Source organism: Octodon degus, unplaced genomic scaffold (assembly GCF_000260255.1).
Source record: "Octodon degus isolate 3935 unplaced genomic scaffold, OctDeg1.0 scaffold00067, whole genome shotgun sequence".
Classification (NCBI taxonomy): Eukaryota; Metazoa; Chordata; class Mammalia; order Rodentia; family Octodontidae; genus Octodon; species Octodon degus.
The window spans coordinates 912,271-933,509 of record NW_004524643.1 but is presented as its reverse complement, the minus strand read 5'-3'; the positions used below and the strand labels follow the sequence as shown (position 1 = coordinate 933,509).

The window sequence follows — 21,239 nt, the reverse complement described above, 5'->3', positions numbered from 1 at the left end:
TAATATGCAATGTATTAATTATTAAAACTGTCCTACTAATCAGTTTTGAAACTATTTCTTTGCTATTTGTTTCTCAATAAAATTAATTTTAAAACAGAAAAAAAACTTAATGGAGCTAAGATGTATCTCAGTGTATAGGCTCTGGGTTTGAGTTCCAGTACCATACAAAAAGACTTGATATAGGCTCTTCCCTTGCATTCTTTCCATCAATATCCCACTGTTTTACATCAGTGACATTTTTAATGATTGCGTTGTTACAGCCTTATATGTGCTATGGCTTCCACCAATCACCAGTGATGGGGTCCTTACTGCCAGCAATCTGGAAGGTCATCTGGCTGAAAATTCCAGTGCAGAGTTTGCTTTCCTAGGATCACTGGTGGTTCAACTGTTGTAGGGCAGATTCCCTAAAAACAGTGTAAGATGGAAAATTACACATTAAGGAATTATTGGGTAGTATCAGAGTAAATTCTGGGGCAAACATGTATTTTTTACTAATTAAAAAAAGACTATTCAGGAGTGAGATAAGGAACAGGCAGAATATTAAATTGAAGTATAGTGTGATGGTAACAGAGACTTCATTTGATCCCTTGGGTAACTGTTAAGCCAAGATGGGCCATTTGAGAAGTTATAAATTGAAGCAAGGGGATTAGCTATTTGAATTTCTCTCTTTGGGTGGGGGTGCAACTTATAAGAGGCATCTCCATTTATCTTTGAAGTATATATCTGTGTGTAATCTGAAACCATATACCTTGGAAGCTAGAAAAATGGATATCTCAGCTCCCATAGGTGAACTGACTGTACACAGTGTGCACTGTAGGGTGTATTAAAACTTGAATTTGAGTTCTTTGTGTTTTGCTCCTTGTAATTCTGTCTCAGTTGCACTTCTCTCATTGCTGGGACAAATACCTGACACTCAAAATGAAGGTAGGAAAGGTTGATTTAGCTCACAGTTACTAGAGGTTTCAGTCCATACTCAGCTGGCTCCAAGGCAGAGCAACACATGGCAGAGAGCAACCTTTCAAGGTGGCAACAAAGAGCAGAGAGCAAAGGGAGTGGCAACAGTTAGCTAGCCTCTCACCCCTTCTTACATTGTAATGCAAATTACCTACCCCAGGGCAAGTACAGCATCCTCACCCACAATAGTCTATCACAAACTCCAGAAGCCACCCATGACCGCATGAGGCTTTAAGGGGACACCTATATACAAACCATAACAAATTATATCAGTTATTGTTTAGTATATTTTGAGACCTTATTGTCAGGAATATATTGTTTATGATGGCTACATCTTCTGTGTAAAATTTTCCCTTCACAGATATGCAACATTTGTATTTATTCCCTTTTGATATTGAACTCATTTATTTGTCAGGTACTAGGGTTATTACCAGTACTAATCAGGATTCAATCAGAGAACAGAAAAGTAGGTTATCCAAGAAATTTATTGCTGCGAATTGGCTTACTCAATTGAGGGGGGTAAGGGGCCTGCCCCCTTAGCTCAGTTCTTTAAGTGGCTGCTTCAACAAAGCAGTGAGGCTCAGGTTGATGCGGTTCGATCCCCATAACGCAAGCCAGCCAAACCTGCCCTGAAGGCATTCGGAGCAAAAAAAAAACAAAAACAAAACAATCAATTGAGGGGGCTAACAAGGCAAGTTCAAAGTCCAGAGGACAGCCCATCAGGAAGGGCAAACTAGAAGATGCTGAACACAGATCATCAAGGAAGCCTCATTCCATTTGCATGAACTTTAAACACGTTGAATCAGTTCTATTCAAATTATCTAGGATTATTTCCTATGCTTAGTTCAACTGAGCTTATAAACTTTAATTTATCTACAAAACACACATATAACAGCAATACAAAGATTATTTACTTGAATAGCAGGATGGTAACTTAGTAAAGTAGGCACATCAAAAGACCATAACATTCCTCAACTTTTTTTGTTAATGTTGCCACGGTGTGATGATTTTAAGATATTTTGACCCTCTTTCCCCATGAAGTCTACATCCATTTGATTCTTTGAAGGCTTATGAGTGTTTTGATCAAGAGTATGACAAAATTAGTGCTAGATTACTTCCAATCTGCATAACTGGCCTACTAGCACATGGAGCTGAGGAAGTCACCCTCTTTCCTCTATTGAATGTTAAATAGTACCCTACAAGGAGGTAAAAATAAAACTACAAAAGCTCAGATCTCAACATGTTCATAAATATGTATTACATAATTATAATGAGTATCAGAGTAAATTCTGGGACAAACATGTATTGAGAGCCCCTAAGATTACTCAGCACCCTGTCAATCACACCTAGAACTTCAGTGGGCAGGATCTGAAGCCTAACTTCCTGGCCTTTAAACTGCAAAAGCCTGATTGGACAGTGCCTTTTTGTTGCTGTTGCTTTTTTGTGCTTTGACCTGTGTATAGTGTTTTGTTTTGTGTGTGTGTGTGTGTGTGTGTGTGTGTGTGTGTGTGTGTGTTTAGTCACCCAGGCATCTCTCTCTTTCTGTGCCTTATTGTGGCACAGACTTGCCCTGAACACAACTTTACATGATCTTTAATAAATGTAGCTGCTAACTACTTACTACTGGATGCACACTTGGCAACTCATTCCTCCTTGTACACAAGAACCAGGACTGTTATTGGCCCATTCCACTGCAACACTAAGCCTTCTTTGGTCACTGTAGCACTCACTCTGAGGCCCAGAAGTCCTGCATAATAATCCCAACCACCTGAATCTTTTATGTCACAGAGATCACATTTAAGCACTCTGGTCCAATCCAAGCTGAATTCATCTTTAAGCCATCTCATCCAAAGCACTAGATGTGGGAGTGAAAAAGTCATCTTGGAAATAGACCCTGCCAGCCTTAAGTCATTTCAGCTCAGGCTTCAGATACAACTGGACAAAGAAGAAACACCTCCCCTCCAACCTCTCTTTTAAAATTTGTCTCCCAGAGAATCCTGGAACATAATAAAGTGGTTATCCTTTAAACCCACTAACGTTTTGAAGTGGGGATGTTGTTGTTGTCGTCATTGTGGTTGTCATTGTCTTTTTGTTTTCTGAAGCAAGGTCTTTCTAAGCAATCCAGGCTGATTTCGAACTCACCATGTAGCCTAGGTTGGCCTGAACTCGCAGCATGTTAGGCTGGAGCCATTTTGTCTTGTTTTGTTTTGTTTTGTTTTGTTTTTAAACAAAGCAGTAGATAACAGGAATACTTCAAATGTGCTTTTGTATCTTTTCATTTTTCAATTCTTTTGTTGTTTTGTAACTCATAAATAACATGATGTGTGTGGATGTGTTCCCAGTCTGAGAGTCTCAAGTTCTTAAGGAATTCAAGAATCTTTAAGTGTTTATGCAAAATAAATCCCAAAACAACACTAGGTTTTCCTTCCTTTAAACCCACATCTTCCATATTCACCCTTCCTTAGAAACGCTAGAATGCAGTTTTTGATGAGTAATTGACACAGACCCCCAGAAGCGCTCCTCTAGTACTTGGTTTCTCCTGGACCTTCAAGTCCTCCTCCATCAGGCCTGTCTTTGCCCTAAGAAACTTTAATTTTCCTTTCAAAACCTTCAGGTTACTAAGCAGTCAAAGTGATGGGTGGAGGCGGTTGCTATGGACACAGGTCCAGGGCCAGGGGCTGTGGAGGGGTAGACCCGAGCTCGGATTCTGATTGGCTCTGCAGGCACGCAGCGTTCTCCTGGCGCACATGCGCAGTGGGGGTGAGGCGAGGTCGCAGGAAAGCCGAGGTTCTCGGTTCCGAGCCGGGCTACTCGGGACCGGACTGGGACTTACGGCTCTTGTCCGAGTCCGCGTTGTGCTTTCGGGGGAAGGGGAGTGGCGGCGCCAGAGGCCCCTCCGCAGCGCAGGACTGAGTCCGCCACGCAGGCGCCAGTGACGCCGCCGCCATTGTTGCCCATGGCCTCTTGAGCTGTTCAGACTGCGCGGCGGCCGGGTCCCAGCGACAGGTAATGACGTCCCTGGCGCGAGTGTCCGCGCGGTCAGGCTGGAGCCCAAGCCTGTGCTCACCGGGGCCGGCTCTTGCTTTCTGCAGGGGTGCAGAGATGGAGTGCAAGCGGCTGTAGGGGCCAGGCTCCAGCGTTGTGCGTCGTGGGGTCCCCAACTCCCCCGCTGCCCCCGGCCCCTCCAGCTAGAGAAGGAAGAGGGAACAGCCTGGAAGGGCAGGCGACACCAAGCCAGGCCGGTCCGGGCCGTGGTGGTGTGGTGGCCCTCTGCAGGGCCCTATAAACACTTGGCTTTGGTGGCACTACTGTTGATTGAACTGGGCTGGGGGCTGAGAGCTGGCACTGGGGACAGGTGGGTCTGGGGACTCCTCCATGTCCAACTACTTCAGAGGTTTACTTCCGGAATCCTGGTTTCAGATATAAAGGAACTGTCTCCTGTAGAAGCACTGAAATAGCTGCCAGGCACACCTCTTCAACAGCTTTCCAGTCCAACCGGCTTGTCTTCCTACCCTGATGATAGTGAAAAGCTACAATAAGCCCGCAATAACATACAAAGCCAATGAATGACTCCCCCTTTTTCCCCCTCACAGTTCTCTTGGGAACGTTGGGCTCTTTATTAAGAAGAAATTCTTATTCTTGCTGAGAACCATTTCAGACATTACAGCTTCTGTGACATCACTGACTAAAATAGTGAAATATTTTTTGTTGCAAAAATGTTTGTTTCTTTCAGCAAGCTACAAGTTAATTGTTTTGCTAATGATTCTTTATTTTACCTCCACCTTTTTATGGTAGCTCCACCTCCTCTCCACACACACACACACACACACACACACACACACGTACACACACACACCCCCAAGAAGATTGCAATTCTCTCACAAGTCCAAGGATACAGGAGTGCAAGGCCAAGATAAAACCAATGTGTGTTTGTGTACACTGGGGAATAATGTTTCTGTGTGTATATGTAGAGTACACCAAGATTTCTTGACGTTGTGGCCCATTCCTGTGTTTCAGAGTCTCACTCATCCCTCCCAAGTTCTGGGCTCAAAATTTGTAACTGATAACTGCACAGTGGCTTCATCCTGCTCTGCCTTCAGCTGCAGCAGCTCTTGATATCATGTTTTTGTGGCTATAGAATGACACTTCAAGCAGTTGGCTCATTACTGGAGAAATAAAAACTATTGCCAGATTGACTGTCCTAACTATAGCAATGTTAGCCTCAAGAAAGAGAATGAACAATTCTTCACGCTCCCAAATAAACCTAATGTGGAAGTCAGACAAGGCCCAAAGTGGACCCCACAATTTTGAAAAACAAACTCTTACTCCAAGACTCCTGCGTGATACTGAGACCTGTCGACAGAATTTTAGGAATTTTCCTTACCCAGACATGGCTGGTCCTCGAAAGGCATTGAGTAAACTCCGAGAGCTCTGCCTTAAGTGGCTGAGACCTGAGATTCACTCAAAGGAACAGATCCTGGAGCTGTTGGTGCTAGAGCAATTCCTAACCATCCTTCCAGGAGAGGTTAGGACATGGGTAAAGTCCCAGTATCCAGAGACCACAGAAGAAGTGGTGACTCTGGTGGAAGAATTGACTCGGATTCTAGAAGAGGAAGGTGAGAATTGTAAACCAGATAAGAGAAGAACCCCTGGGTGGTTAGAGGAGACAACTGGCACTTCTGAGAGTAATATCTTCACAGAAAGAACAGGTCAATGAGTCAGTGAGAATAGTCTTAGCGTAAGCTTCATCCTGGTAAACCCCTTCTATATTGCTTGGGACCAAATACTAATGAAACCCAGAGGAAAAATTTCATAAAAGAATGGCTAGACCCAACCAAATTAATTTGTATGGACCCTCAGGAAATGTACTTGCACCATTCTAATCATTTGCTTTGAGAATTGGGTTTTATAGTACGACAGTTAAGCTAGATTGTCAGCTTGGTCTCTAGCTACCCAATGAGGAAGTAAAGTACACTTCTGAGTATCTCAGAGTGGGTTGCAGAGGTGTGAGCTTGAGTACTGTATCTGGTTCCTGGTGCATTCCTCTCTGGCACTCTTCCCTTGCTTTGCTTCCTGGCCACTGTGAGGTAGGAGTGGCTTTGGTCAACCATGCCCTTCATCATGGTTGTCACTTTGGAGCCATCCAAGCATGGACTGAATCCTCTGAAACCATGAGCTAAATTAAGCCTCTCCTCCAAGTTGTAAGTATCAGGTCTTTTGGTCCCATCAATGGAAAAATTGACCAGTGCAAATAACATGCTTCCAAAAGACAAAGTGTCCAAAGAATATTCCCTTATTAACAAAAGGGACACCTGAGAAAACTGATCTCAATGAGTAGAAAATTGTGGATTTTCTACTTATACTTAAAAGTCCCATACTACATGTATTTTTGCAGTCTGTATTGATGTCTTAGAACAAGTCATTGGCCTTTCCCTCTGACTCTCATATATGAGTGCTGGTTTTCTTTTGACTTCTCAGTTAGGAATGTAAATAGTGAAGGATGTATTTGGTGAAGGGCTTCCTAAGCTATATAAATACAACTAATATCACAGTCTTTTCTTTTTCCTAGCTCCTCAGAACTCTGCCCTTTCCCAAAAAACTCCAGAGGAAGACGCCAGAGAAAAATATACTTTTCAGGCAGAGTGGCTTAATGACTTGGTAACTGAAGTGAGTTTGAGTTTCTTTTTGTTATATTTAAAGTATCTTCTGAATATAAATAAGGATATTTTCTGTCTTCTCCCTGTAACTACTATGCAAAAAGCCCTATCTAGGACCTAAGCCTCCTCTTTTCTCCTTATTTACCAAGGCCTATTAGGGAAATGTGCTTCTACTGTCTTCCTTTGATATACCATGAAATTAGCAAGAGGCAAGTCATTTATGTTCATAGCCAGATGGTTTTGGTTCTTGATTCATCACTGAATCTAGCTTGAAACAAGATGCTTAACTACTGTTAACCTCTTAGATTGTAAGGATTAAATATTGAGGCTTAATATTAGCTCAAATTACAGTAAGTGAGCAGTAAATAATCATTAGTATTATTTTTCCTTATGACCAAGTAATTAATGGTCACACATTACATGATATACTTTTTGATCATAAGTCTTTTGTTTTTGTTTTTCACTAAAGACTGACCCCAGGACTCATGCTAGAACATGCTAGGCAAGTTCTCTACTACTGACCTATATCCCTATCCTTTTAGTTTTAAACAGTCTCACTAACTTACTCAAGTGCACACCACCATGCCCAGCCACTTCTCTCTAAAATTAAAGTGTGGTTTTAATATTCCAAAGGATTATTTTTGTTGTTTCAAAAAGCAGGGGGAAAAGTAAAAATGAAGAGTGGAGAGAAACTGGCTCTTCAGAGCAAGCTTGGGCCAAGTAAAAGAGGAAAAAGCAAGATAAAAAGGATACCCTGGTGAAAGCGAGCTGGGGTATCATGAAGAAAGCCATGATAGCACTAAAAGGATTTTTTTTAAGTGACCAAAAATTATATGAAAAAATGAACACATAAGAATAATCAAGAGCCAAGGATACAGCTCACCAGCACCGCACCTGCATGGCAAACACAAGGTCCTGAGTTCAATTCCCATTAACCCCCACACCCCAGAAAAAGAATAATGAAGAGCTGAGTGTGATGGTGCTATAATTTCAGCTACTCAGAAGCTGCAGCAGGAGGATCCAAGATCAAGTCTAATCTGAGCAACTTAAAACTTTTCCCAAAATAAAACATAGGTACATTGTTTTGGCAATGTCTTTACAACACATTATTCAGAAATAAAGTGTCTTAAACTTGGCCTAACACATTAAAAAAAATAAAATAAAAAATAGGAAGAGCGAGAAATGTAGCTCAATGTGAAGGCCCTGATTTCAGAACCCAGTACTGCCCCTCCAAAAAAAGAAATCAAGAATTTGTTTTTAACAGAGAAACCAAAGAAGGGCCACTAAGCTTACCAAATTGTGAAGTCCATCTAAAAGTGCTGCAGTTAACAATGTGTTTGTTGATTCTAGGATTGTTTTTAATAAGAGTAAAAGAGGGTTGGGGAATGTAGCTCAACGGTAGAGCACATGAGGTCCTGGGTCCAATCCTTAGCATTAGAGAGAAAAAAAAGAGACTGAAAGAATTATTCTTCATTTCATTATTAAGCATGTAAATTTTTTCAATTAAAACATTGAATTCTTATGGCAAATCTTGAAAGACAAAAACTATCATCTAATAAAGTAGAACTCTATCATCTTTTAAATTTTCAAACCCTTCCACTTTTTTTTTCCTTTTTATGATGCTGGGGATCAAACTTAGGGCTATAAGCATGTGAAACAAGCACCCTATCATCTAACTACATTACCATCCCATTTCTCCTTTAAAATAAAGCTACTAGTGTCTGTTCTAGTACCAACTGGGAACAAATTCTGTTTTATTTTTAAACTTTCCTTTAAGGTCATTAAGAGATACTGTGGAGTCATGCATATTTCTAACTTCCTAAAGCCTAAGATTCTGTGAGCCCCGCCATCACTTCATGCATGCCTCTTGTTACTACTGTCCTCTTTCCCATAGTTCTTGAACCAAGTTAGGTTATACTTGATATTTTAGGAATCAATGACATTCAAAGATGTGGCTGTGGACATTACTCAAGAGGACTGGGAGCTAATGCGTCCTGTACAGAAGGAACTGTACAAGACTGTGACATTACAAAACTATTGGAACATGGTTTCTCTAGGTAGGTATCATCTATACTCCTCTTCCCAGAATACTAGAATATCTTTCTCCCCCTAGTTGTTAACAATGACTTAAGCTCTGAACTGTTTACCTAAAAATAAGGTGTAAAGATGAGTGTTCTCTTTCAGGCACAAAAATGTTCTCAGTGAAAGACGATTGAAAATCATGATGTATAGCTTTACAGTGCTACAGATTGCCTTGCGTGTTTTCTGTTGCTGTGTGGGAAGAATTCTGCCCCCTGAGATCTCCGACACATATACCTTCTTGGTAGCAGGAAATTTTTATCCTAACGCTGAAAGGATGAGACCCAGTTCTCTTAGATCATGTCCAAGAACTATTATTTTTCTATAAAGGTCTAAGAAGTCGGTTAATTTGGATAATGAAAATTTGCACAGCTGTTTATCTTCGGGATAAAATGCATTATATTCCTCTTGAACAGGACTGACTGTGTACAGACCAACTGTGATTCCCACATTGGAAGAACCATGGATGGTGATAAAAGAAATTTTAGAAGGCCCTAGTGAAGGTGAGAGAACATCTTTACCCTTCGGAGTTGTATCCTAAGTCTTTTGAGCTATATTTTTAAAATATGGCCAAATCACTGTTTGCAAAGACCTCATAGCCCATCAAGAACTTTGTACTGCATGCCATAACTTCCCTACAGAGGCCACCTTGAGGAAGAGAGCTCCCAAATTACAGTCATGCACCACCCAAACTGGCTCTGTTTTTTTGTGGGTTTTGCACATAAAAATATTTAAGTGTTTTCTCCATTTTTCAATGTAAATATGCATATTATGGAAAATGTTTTATTGATTTTACTGAAAATATGTATCTTCAAAATGTTCCAAATGAGTGTGTAAAGAGTTTTGCTCATTTCTTTTTTTAATGTCTACAACATATTACACTGTCTGAATTTATTGAACCATCTTTATTGATAGCTGTTCTGAGTATCCCGTTTATTTCTTTTCTCCTCCTGAACAACTTTGCTTTTAAAGACTTGAAGCCCAGAGAAATGTTGGGAGCATAGTACATTGAGCAACTATATATAGTACTTTTCATCCAGAATCTTAATAATCATTATTTAGCTATTTTGCTTTATCACTACACAAGGATATGTTTTTACTCTAAACTATTTGAAAATTAGTAATAACATATCTTCCCTAAATATCTCCTAAGAACATGAACATTCTCCTACATAACCACACCATTGTTAGTCCACATATTTAACATTCACGCAATAGTTTATTGAACATGTACCTCAGCTATCTAAAAAATAGTGTTTATAGTTATTTTTCTCCTCAGTCAAGGAGACTTTGTCAGGAACCACATGTTACACTTACTTATCTAACATCATTAGTCCTTTTTAACATAGAACTCTACTGTCCTCCAGCCTTTTTTAACTCCTTCATGATACTGATTTAAATCTTTTATGATACTGATTTTTTTTTAAAGATTCAGATCAATTTTTTGGTTTTAGTTTCTTTGTTTGTTTAGAATTACCCACAATCTAGATATGCCTGTTTCCTCATGATCAGATTTAGATTACATGTTATTCCAAGGATATTTCAAAAGCGATGTTACTTTTCCATACATTTACACAGGAGGCAAATAATGTCAATTTGTCTCATCATCAGTTAGCTCAGTTTTATTAAGGTGGAATCTACAAGATCTCTCCATTTTAAATGTACATTTTTAGTGAGTAATCTGTGAGGCCATATTACTGTTCTGTTCTTTTTTTTTCCCCCCCCTTTTGATACTAGGGATTGAACTCAGGACCTTGAGCTTGCCAGGCAGGCACTTACGCCACTGAGCTATCTCTCCAGCCCCTTGATCTGTTCTTTACTAACTTCTTACTTAAGATTTTGGAACCTATTGATGATCCTTCCCTAGTTATATTGCTGGTTGCAAAATGGTAACTTTCTAATGGTGTCTATAAAGAATAGCTGGGCTTATCCTATCTTTTTTTATCTGTGTGAACTACTATGAAATAATGAAATTTTTTAAAACTTCCAAATGTTATGAGTATGTATTAGTCCATTAATCCTAGTAGGAAAAAGCTGTTTATTTTTTTTGTTTTAATATTCATGTATCCCAAATTTGGGGAATAGGCGTCCTTCAAACAAAGCTGAGCATCCTGTTGACATGACCCATGTATCTTTGAACATCTTGCTTTCTGTCACAAGAAATTATTCTTTAGGCTCATTTGTACTTACCTTAGACCTAGAATTTCTTTAAGAAAACCTGGTTCTTTTTAATGGAGAAGGGACCTGCCCATTAGCTCAGTTGCTTAAGCGAAGCACTCAGGCTCAGGATTCTGTGGTTCAATCCCCAGATCCTCAGGCCTTACCAGACCTACCCTTAAGGCATCCTGAGCCAGCAAAAAAAAAAAAAAAATCCATCTCATTTTAATGGAGAATATTAGAAACCAAGATCTAAGCAGAGATTCTGCTCACTCCTGTGACTATCATTGCTTCCAGAGCTGTTCAGTAACTACAGCTTGGAAATTAAAAAGACAGATATGTGTGTGAGTGTAGTTTTTTTTCTTTAAAAGTCATGAATTGGCATGCACCTGTAATCCCAGCTACTCAGGAAGCTAAGGCAGGAGGATCGTAAATTCAAGGCCAGCTGGGTATCGTAATAGACCCTCAACTCCTCCCCCTGCCCCCTGCCAAAAAGAATTTTTTTTAAAAAATTGCTAGGTGGATATCATGAGTTCATACTGATAACTGTAAATCAAATTCAAAACAAAAAGGGTATTCCATTATATATTCTCATATTCCATTGTGTCACTAGCTTAGTTACTTTTCTCATTGCTGAGACAAAATACCTGATGCTCAAAATTAAGAAAGGAAAGGTTTATTTAGCTCACAGGTTTTGGAGGTTTCAGCTTATAATTGGCTGGTTCCAAGGCGGTGGCATGGTACAGGGGCAACAGTTCATGGCAGCAGAAGGCAGAAAAAACAAAGAGAGAGCAAGCTTTTCTTCCCTGATAGTGTAAGCAGACTACCTACCAAGGAAGAGGTGTAGCACTCACACCATCTCCATGCCCCCCTTTTGCACAGGCTGATGGTGTTTACAAAAATGAGAACGCTGGCCCTCTGCTTAGTCTCTTAGTTAAGTTTCTAAATTCTCTTGAATTGACATGATGAGTCAACCATGACAACATCCTTAAGGCATAAACAGCTGCTCTAGAGCATGTCCTGTACACCCTAAGATGTAGAACTAAAGAGTCACTTGGTTAAGCTTCTAACCCTCTCAAGTTGACACAGTGTATCAACCATTACAGTTACCTTTCTTATATAATAAATAACCTAGTTGCTCCCAATATCATTGTATTTACTTATTTGTATTCACTTATTTTCATGTTACAGAAATAGCTTCAGAGTTATATCACTACCACTACCAATAACAAACTATCTAAACATTTTCAAGATTTCTTTAAAGTTCTTTTGGCCCTTAGAATATATCCTACTAAAGATATTGTTTTCCTGGGGTGGAGGGATTATTCTTTTGTATTTTACAATTTTTAATATGCTAAAATGTTAACATGGTTAGAAATCAGAACTATACGAAAAGGTATACACTTCCATTCCTTTTACCTGATTCACATCAACTCTATAAGATAATCATATTCATTTGTTTTTGTACTACCTTTTTTTTTACAGCAATGAATTATTAATATATTCTTATATTTCCTTTTGTACACAAAAGAGAACTCTATTTATTTGCATCTGCTTTCCCATACCTTTTTTATTGATGGCAAATATTTATTTTGGAACATTTGTTTCTTGCAAATCTACTAATGTTGATATTAGAACACAAAATTAACAGTGAATTAAATGATGACAGAATATCTATTTTGCCTTGGAGTAAATTGCTCGTCCCTTTTTAAAAAATTAACTTGAGTCTGGATGCAGTAGCACACACCTGTAATCAGCTACTGTGGGATAGGAGGATTCCAAGTTTTAAACCAGCCGAGACAACTTAGCTAAATCTTGTCTCAAAATAAAATACTATAGCTTTCACTCAAGGGTAGAGTAAGTTGCCTACCATTTGTAAGACTCTAGGTTTAATCCCCAGTACTAAAGGTTAAAAAAAATGTTTACTTTGGTCATTAGGTATTATTAGGGTCATACTACTTGAGGAGCTAGTTCTTTTCTAAAATACGTAGTCTTTTGTGGCAGCATGACACATCTTTGACACTTCTTTGAAGAATTAATGTAGCACATTATAAACACTGAGAAAAGATATGTAGTGTAATGAAAATAATCCTATACTAGAGTTGGGATAGCCTTCTGAAAGATGCATCCAATCTGAAATCACGTGAACTTCACCTCACAGCATGAGTTTATAGACCATCTAGAGAACAAAATTTAGGAAACTGACTGAGGAGGGCCAGTTTGTATGTTATAAGAGATTTTGCTCTCTCAAGAGAACACAAAGACTAAGAAAAGCAAATTATTTTGTACACCTTTGAGTTTTGAAGTTTATTCATAGTCGTCATTCAGACTTGTTGCTTTAAGCTCATTAATTTTAACTATAGGTTTAGGTATGAGGCTCAGTGATAGCATAGTTTTCTAACATGCCCAAGGCTCTGAGTTTCCTCCTTAGCACTGTAAAACAAAACTGTTTGAGGTGCATTTAGACTGACTCTGATTATACAGAAATTAAACTGAGCATTTGTTACAACTCATATATATATATATATATATATATATATCCCTACTTGTTTAATCCAGTCACATTCTCATGTTCTTTTGAGGTGGGTAACAAATACTGGTTTAAGAAAGTGGACTTGTAAATTTTCTTCTATAAAAGTAAAATAGAGCCAGCGAGATAGCTCATTGGACTAAGCACCTGCTTAGGCAAGCTCCGGGACTAAGGTTTGATCCCCAGCACCACATGCCACACTGGCCCTGCCCCCAGGTGTTCTGAGCCTGCCTCCAAGACTGGGTGTGGTGGTGTATGCCTGTAATCCCAGTGCTGGGGAGGCTGAAAACGGGAGGATCACTACAAGTCTGAGCTGCATAGTAAAACCCTATACCAAATACATTTTTTTTTAAAGTAAAATAATTACAGTTTTAGTACTGAATAGCAGAAAAAGTAATATAGATAATTTACTAAAAATTTGAAAAGAAAACCTGTGTCTTATTTTTCCATTTCGTTTAATGTGTCTTCATGCTGGTTATGATACTACTTTTTTATTTAACATTATTTCTAAACACTTTCTGATCTCATCTGAGTTTTGTATTTGAATAAAAATAGTTTTTAAATTCAAGCAGAACAAGAAAACACATATGTCTCCCTCCCCTGGGTCATTGTTAAAACATTCTGCGTGTGTGTGTGTGTGTGTGTGTGTGTGTGTGTGTGTGTGTGTCTGTCATATAGTATCTCATTATACAGGTGGGATTTTCTGTTATGTATTTGTATTCTTTCACCTAACAACATGTCCTGCACACCTTTTCAAATCAATTGCCTAGACCTACCTAATTATTTTTACCAGTTACCAATATCCCATTATCCCCTGTACTAACCAGTCCCTCACTATCACTTGCAATGACTATAGTATCCTGTTAAATGGTTATGTTGATAAAGCAATTATACTTTGGACTGCATTTTGGAAAGTTTCTGAACTATGCTGTCTTAGTAATTTTCCTCCTCACTGGGACAAAATTCCAGGAACCCACAATTTAAAGGAAGACAAGATTATTTTAACTCACAGTTATAGAAGTTTTAGTCCATGGTTGAATGCATCCAGTGCAGAAATGGGATGGTGGAAAGGTCTGAATAGAGGAAGGCTGTTTATTTCATGGTTGCCAGGAAGCAGAGAGAAGAGGGAAGAGCTGGGATGGAAAATATGTCCTGCCAGGCCATGCTGCCAATAACCTAAGTCCTCCAACCAGGTCTCACCCCCAGTAGAACTCTCATGACACTGAACTCACCAGTGGATAAATCCAGTGTTGAATACAGCATTCCCATGATCTTTCCAAAAGCCTCATCTCTGCTATATGACACTTTTGTGAACATATTCAGTACCATTTTGTCTACATTATAAATTATGTATTTGATGTTATTACATATACCATTGTTTGTAATTTGTTGCTGCACTTTTATTAGTGATCACATTCCTCATAGCAAACTTCCAGCTGTGCAAGCTCTTCATTCCTCTTTTTTCCCCATTTCCCACCTTTCCTTTCAACCCTTATTCCTCTTCCCCTCCTTGTTTATAAAAATTTTGTTTTCATTTTTTCTTTCTATTCTTTCTTCTCTATTCCTTCTCCCCACTCCCCTTCCCTCCACCTTCTCTTGTTCACTTTCCCATTTGAACTTTTTGAACATTTTCTTTCTACCTCCCAATATATGACACCCATTTTGCTCTATTTACACTTTCAGTTTCTTACACAAGAGAAACAGTATAATACTGTTTGGACACATCTGTGTCCAATTTATTTCACTTAGAAATATCAACTCAGGGTGCATCCATTTACCCAAAAACATGTCATTTATCCTTCTTTATAGCAGAGTAGTACTCAACTAAATATAAAAAGGACATTTCTTTATCCATATATCCAGTGATGATCATCAAGGCTTTTTACAAGGTTTAGCTATTCCAAATTGTGCTAATATAAATATGTATGTTTACATATTTCTATGGTATGATGCTTTTAACTTTTAGGATTATACCAAAAAGAGGGCTTAGCAAGATCAAGTAGAACCTCTAGTTTTAGTTTTTTGTTGGATCACCATACTAATATATATTTATTTGATGTTTGTAGTTCTTCATCTAAGAGATGTGTTCATTTCAGATGCCCATTTTTAGATTGGGTCTTTAAATTTGAAGGGGGCTAGGGAGATGGCTCAGTGGAATAAGCACTTCCCTGGCAAGTGCAAGGGCCTGAGTTCAATCTCCAGTTCCGGAAAAAAATAATAGTAATAATAATAAATTTGAAGGGTCTGGGGCTGGTGAGATGGCTCAGTGGTCTAAAGCACCTACTTAGAACAAGTTTAGCAAAGCACAGGGACTGCGGTTCAATCCCCCAGCACCACATGCCAGCCAGCCCCGCCCCCTGGTGGGCTGAGCTGGCCACACACACACACACACACACACATAAATAAATAAAATTTAAAAAAAAAAAAAAATTGAAGGGTCTGAATTTTTGGAGTTTGTGGTATATTCTAGATATTATTTCATCGGTTGTCTTTTCACACCATTGGTAGTTTCTTTTGTTATGTATATGTTATATAATTCTTTTTTTTAATTTATTTATTTTTTTGTTATATAATTCTTAATACCTACAAGTTATATGCTTCCCCTATGATTACAAAACTATTGTAACATAACGTAATAGCCATCAACCTGACTGCCTTACAACAAGGATTTTGTGGTTTTGTTTTTGTATTTTGTTGTGTGTGTGTACATGTACACTTTCATTGAGGTCACTTTTTTACAAGTTATTGTTTTTTTATTTTACTAGTTCAGTTTAGTGACTACCATATCCACAGTCTTCAGCCAATTTATGAAGGAAATTTAAGAGAAACATAAGCTATTTCTAGAGTTTATATTGAAGTTGCAATATAACACACAACAATTATGAAAAAATGATGTAATGCCAAGTTCTATCCTAGGCACAACATTGTGTTAGGTTGAACCATCCTAAAATTGCAGATATTCATTTATTTGCGCCTATAAAAAAGATAATTTCATATATGATTCAACCTACCCTATATTTTAGATTATAAGTGAGAACATAAAGGTAAGCATGAGTAAGTTATAAACATCTCTCCTAACAGATGGAAAAGGTATCAGAAGAGGACACTAGAATCTGGAATTAGCATGGCAGCTATAAACTCAATGGAAGTAGTGCATAACATCACACTTTAAGCTAAATATATAATGTAGAAAATACAGTTAAATAGAAAAACTGATTCTTTTGAGATTGAATGCCAAGTAAAGATACCTGAAATTTTTTTCTTCTCATTCTTGCTTTTGAAGAACTGGGGATCAACCAGTAAACCTGACATATCCTAGACAAGTGGTGTCCCACTGAGCTACACATGTACCCCAGCACTCTTTTTCTCTAACTTTTATCCTTTAAACTACCAGGTTTCCAACTCTAGTGTGTAGCAAAGCTACATAATAAAAGAAATTACTCAGCCCCACTGCCAAAATTTCTCACTCAGTATGGCTAGATGGGACCCCCAAAACTTTTAATATTTTCAGGTGATATTGATGCTTATATTTCAGTCTGGATGCTTACTTTGAGAACAACTGCTTTAGGCTATAAGAGATTTATTTTAGATACTTTAGTATAGAATGTCCTCCATGAGATTGCTTTAGGAATTTTATGTAGAATTGTGAAGGGTAGATTAGAAAAAGTGATAAAAGTCATTGTATTTACTTTATGAGATCACTGTATAAATTCCTCTGAAATAATCACAAATTATCCCACATAGTCTTATCTTCTGTTTTTTGTTTTCAGTACTGTCACTCAACCTCAGCTATTTTCTTTATACTATACCCATGCTAAAGAAGAGCTTTCTATTTTCTTTCTTTCTTTCTTTCTTTCTTTCTTTCTTTCTTTTTTTCTTTATTTTGTATTTTAGTACAGGGCCTACAGGGTCTCACTATGTAGATCAGCCTTGTAGTGATCCTCCTGTTTTCAGTCTCCCAAGAGCTGGGATTACAGGCGTGTGCCACCACATCCAGTCTCAATTGCCATCTCAGCACACCTTGTGGGCAGGGCTGGCATGACAGGCCAAGGATCAAACCCTGGCTGCTGCGTCTGCCTCAGCAGGCACTTTAATCCACTGAGCTATTTGCCCTGCCTCTATTTTCAATTATTAGTCTCACAGCCGGGGAGGTATCTCTGTGGCATAAGTGCCTGCCTGGCAAGTGCGAGGTCCTGAGGATGATTCCCCAGTACTGCAAAAAATAAAGTACATAGAGTATTTAGTCTCTTATTTTCATCCCTCATTATTTTTTCCTTAGCTTTAAGGACATCTGAGGTTGTCAGAGCTATAGTCTTTAAGTATTTCATTCATATTTACTATTTTGTCATCTTCAAAGGAAGACTTCTTTATTCTTTTGTTTTTTAAATTTCAGAGTGTAAAACTGAAGCCCAAGCATATATTCCAATAGAGAATATTCCTAAATTCAAACAGGATGGAACACAAACTATCAAGTTGGAAGATCTATATGACTATGATGATGGATTAGAGAGGCAAGCAACAGATACCTTCAGGAAAATGTCCATGAATGAAAGAGATTTCAGTTTGAAGTCTATCTTTTCACAAGAAGATGATCCTACAGAAGAATATCTTAGTAAATATGACATATATAGAAATGATTTTGAAAAGCATTTAAACCTAACTGGACAGTTTAATACCCAATCCGATAATAAAACTTATACATATAGTGAAGACAAGCCTGTCTTCAATAATTTCTCATATGGTACTGTATATAGGAAAATACTTCCTGGAGATAAGCCTTATAAATGTAATGTGTGTGGAAAAAAATTTAGGAAATACCCATCCCTCCTGAAGCACCAAAGTAGCCATGCCAAAGAAAAATCTTATGAATGTGAAGAATGTGGGAAAGCATTTAGGCATATTTCATCCCTCATTGCACATCAGAGAATGCATACTGGAGAAAAACCATATGAATGCCACCAATGTGGTAAAGCCTTCAGCCAACGTGCACACCTTACTATACATCAGAGAATTCATACTGGAGAAAAACCTTATAAATGTAATGATTGTGGAAAAGACTTTAGTCAGCGAGCACACCTTACTATACATCAGAGAATTCATACTGGAGAAAAACCTTATAAATGTAATGATTGTGGAAAAGACTTTAGTCAGCGAGCACACCTTACTATACATCAGAGAATTCATACTGGAGAAAAACCTTATATATGCAATGAATGTGGGAAAACATTTAGTCAGAGTACACACCTTCTTCAGCATCAAAAAATACATACTGGAAAGAAACCATATAAATGCAATGAGTGTTGGAAAGTGTTTAGTCAGAGCACGTATCTTATTCGACATCAGAGAATTCATTCTGGAGAAAAGTGTTACAAATGTAATGAGTGTGGAAAGGCCTTTGCTCATTCTTCCACTCTTATTCAACATCAGACTACTCACACTGGAGAGAAATCCTACATATGTAATATATGTGGGAAAGCCTTCAGCCAGAGTGCAAACCTTACTCAGCATCATAGAACACATACTGGAGAAAAACCATATAAATGTAATGTGTGTGGGAAAGCATTCAGCCAGAGTGTGCACCTAACTCAACACCAGAGGATTCATAATGGAGAAAAACCCTTTAAGTGTAATATATGTGGCAAAGCATATAGACAAGGTGCAAATCTTACTCAACATCAAAGGATTCATACTGGAGAGAAACCCTATAAATGCAATGAATGTGGGAAAGCTTTTATTTATTCCTCATCACTTAATCAACATCAGAGAACTCATACAGGAGAGAGACCATATAAATGTAATGAATGTGACAAAGATTTTAGCCAGAGAACATGCCTTATTCAGCACCAGAGAATTCACACAGGAGAGAAACCCTATGCATGTCGAATATGTGGAAAATCCTTCACTCAAAGTACAAATCTTATTCAGCATCAGAGAGTTCATACAGGTGTCAGACATCGTAATTAGTGGATGGATATTGGAGACTTGGTTTAGGTTTTTCAATTTGGTCACTTAAATTTTATTTTGTATGCTCTGTGTGTTAAAACATTATTCAGAAGATATCCTAAGAAGTGCAATATATATTACATATCACTCAGCAGAAGTATCAGAATTAATGATATGGATATAGTTGTTAAAATAATGTGAAATGTAAAAAGAAAACTTCGTGGACTTCTTAAATCTTTATTTGATATCAGTTTAATTCATTCTAGAAAGAAACCCTGGGAAATGATACTCAAAAAATTAACTCTTCAACTCTCAAGGTATTTCAAGTACTTTTTTAGAGGCCTTATGAATGTAATGTGGGACAGTGTCCCACAAATAGAGATTTCACACTAGACAGTAATCCTGGGATTATACAAAAGAAAAAACTATTTTCAGGCCTTTCTTTCTTCACAGCTTTGCAGCCTTAAAGGTTTCCCTTTCACCCTCTTGTATGCCATTACTGCCATATGAAACCAGTAGTAGGTTTGAGAAAAAAAGTTGAAAGTATATTAAAGATTTCTGTGACCATTGTTTAACTATACTTTCCCTCAAATACTGAAATATTAAAATAAGTTTAATGAAAGATGATGCTGAGACAGAGAAACTAGTGTATATAACCCTTAGGCATGTGTACAGACTTAAGGAGGCAAAATTCAAACATAAATTAATATTTGAAATAGGTAAGCCTTAGTTTCACTAGGTCTTGACTTTCAAAATCATCCTGAAGGAAAGAAGCTTACAGTTCCTATTTTTTCCACCAGATATCTAAATTCATAACTTAAAGTTCTTTGTGTCTCTTAACTGCAAGAAATTCACTTCTTCCACTGAAACACATTTCTTGAATGCCTACTGTGCTTTCAGATCCCAGATTTCCTGATTGAATCCTTTCAACGCTTGTTACAATGCTGAAAATTGCAACTGATTTAAGTAAAAGAAAGGTTGATTTTTTAATAGTGCAGAAGTAAAAACATGATTTTAAGTGTTTTGCTATGAAATAAGCATAAACTTGATAAGATGGGTGCCACATATAACCCTGTAACCTAAGTCAGGAAGTAATGAAGGCAGCTATCTAAATAATGTGAGAGAGTAAGAAATGGCAAATGGATTTGAGTTCACTGTAGAGAGTTGGCCAGGGAAAAATCAAAGAGAAAAGCAAGTGAAGAAAGGGATAAAACAGTGGATAAATACAACTGGACTTAGTATACGGAAGAAAGTAAGAGTGATAAATGTAAAATTTAGCCTAATTATAAGAAAAAGTGAAATGATTGATTTTAAAGGAATAATTAGAAACCTGGTACTCCATATATGAAAGTAAAATAGAGGTGACTCAATGTGTCAGAAAAAAACTTTTCTATTGGAAAAAGCATTGTACAGAAACTGTCGCTGATAGAGTAATTGTTAAAATTTGTGGGTCCTAAACTATATAAATGGAAAACTGGCAGAAATAGGTTTAAAAATGCTGTTGTATCTAATATTCATAGTTTTTCACTCTCAGAATATAAGACTACAATTCCATTTTGCTCATATTGTTTCTCCAGTGTTTTGCTCATTACACGTGATCAGTATATCTTGGTTGAATTCATTAATGAATATGTAAATTAGAGTTAAGTAAATGTTGAACCAAATGGCATGGAGTCAAAATTGGTAAAAACAATGTGCATATTTAAAACAAATGTTTTACAACTATTGATTACTTACCAAGTAGTAGGAATACCTAAACATGGAAAATCAGAAATCACGGGACATCTGTACATGAAAAAATTTTCCTGAGCTAAATGGGATAAACTGATAAATTCTGCTACCTTAAATATCTGTGAGCATGTATTGACCATATAGTTTGACTTAGACATTACTGTTTATATAAACATACTGCAAACGTG

The 21,239-nt window shown here is 37.7% G+C and overlaps 1 protein-coding gene across 4 annotated transcripts in view; it reads left to right on the top strand.

Moving 5' to 3' along the window:
* The window catches only part of LOC101560485 (zinc finger protein 287), a 210,923-nt gene extending 190,040 nt beyond the window's left edge, over positions 1–20,883 (top strand). Inside the window, exons 1-6 of one of the 4 annotated variants that reach the window (XM_004634855.3) lie at positions 3,700–3,960; positions 4,972–5,570; positions 6,524–6,621; positions 8,542–8,668; positions 9,107–9,193; positions 17,771–20,883. In XM_004634855.3, the coding sequence (XP_004634912.1) occupies positions 5,168–5,570; positions 6,524–6,621; positions 8,542–8,668; positions 9,107–9,193; positions 17,771–19,341 (2,286 nt within the window). In that variant the 5' untranslated portion in view covers positions 3,700–3,960; positions 4,972–5,167 and the 3' untranslated portion in view covers positions 19,342–20,883. Of the gene's footprint in view, positions 1–3,699; positions 3,961–4,971; positions 5,571–6,523; positions 6,622–8,541; positions 8,669–9,106; positions 9,194–17,770 lie in introns of those variants that run through there. The other 3 variants (XM_023719339.1, XM_023719340.1, XM_023719338.1) reach the window with 3 other exon arrangements.
* The last annotated feature ends 356 nt before the right edge of the window (positions 20,884–21,239 follow it).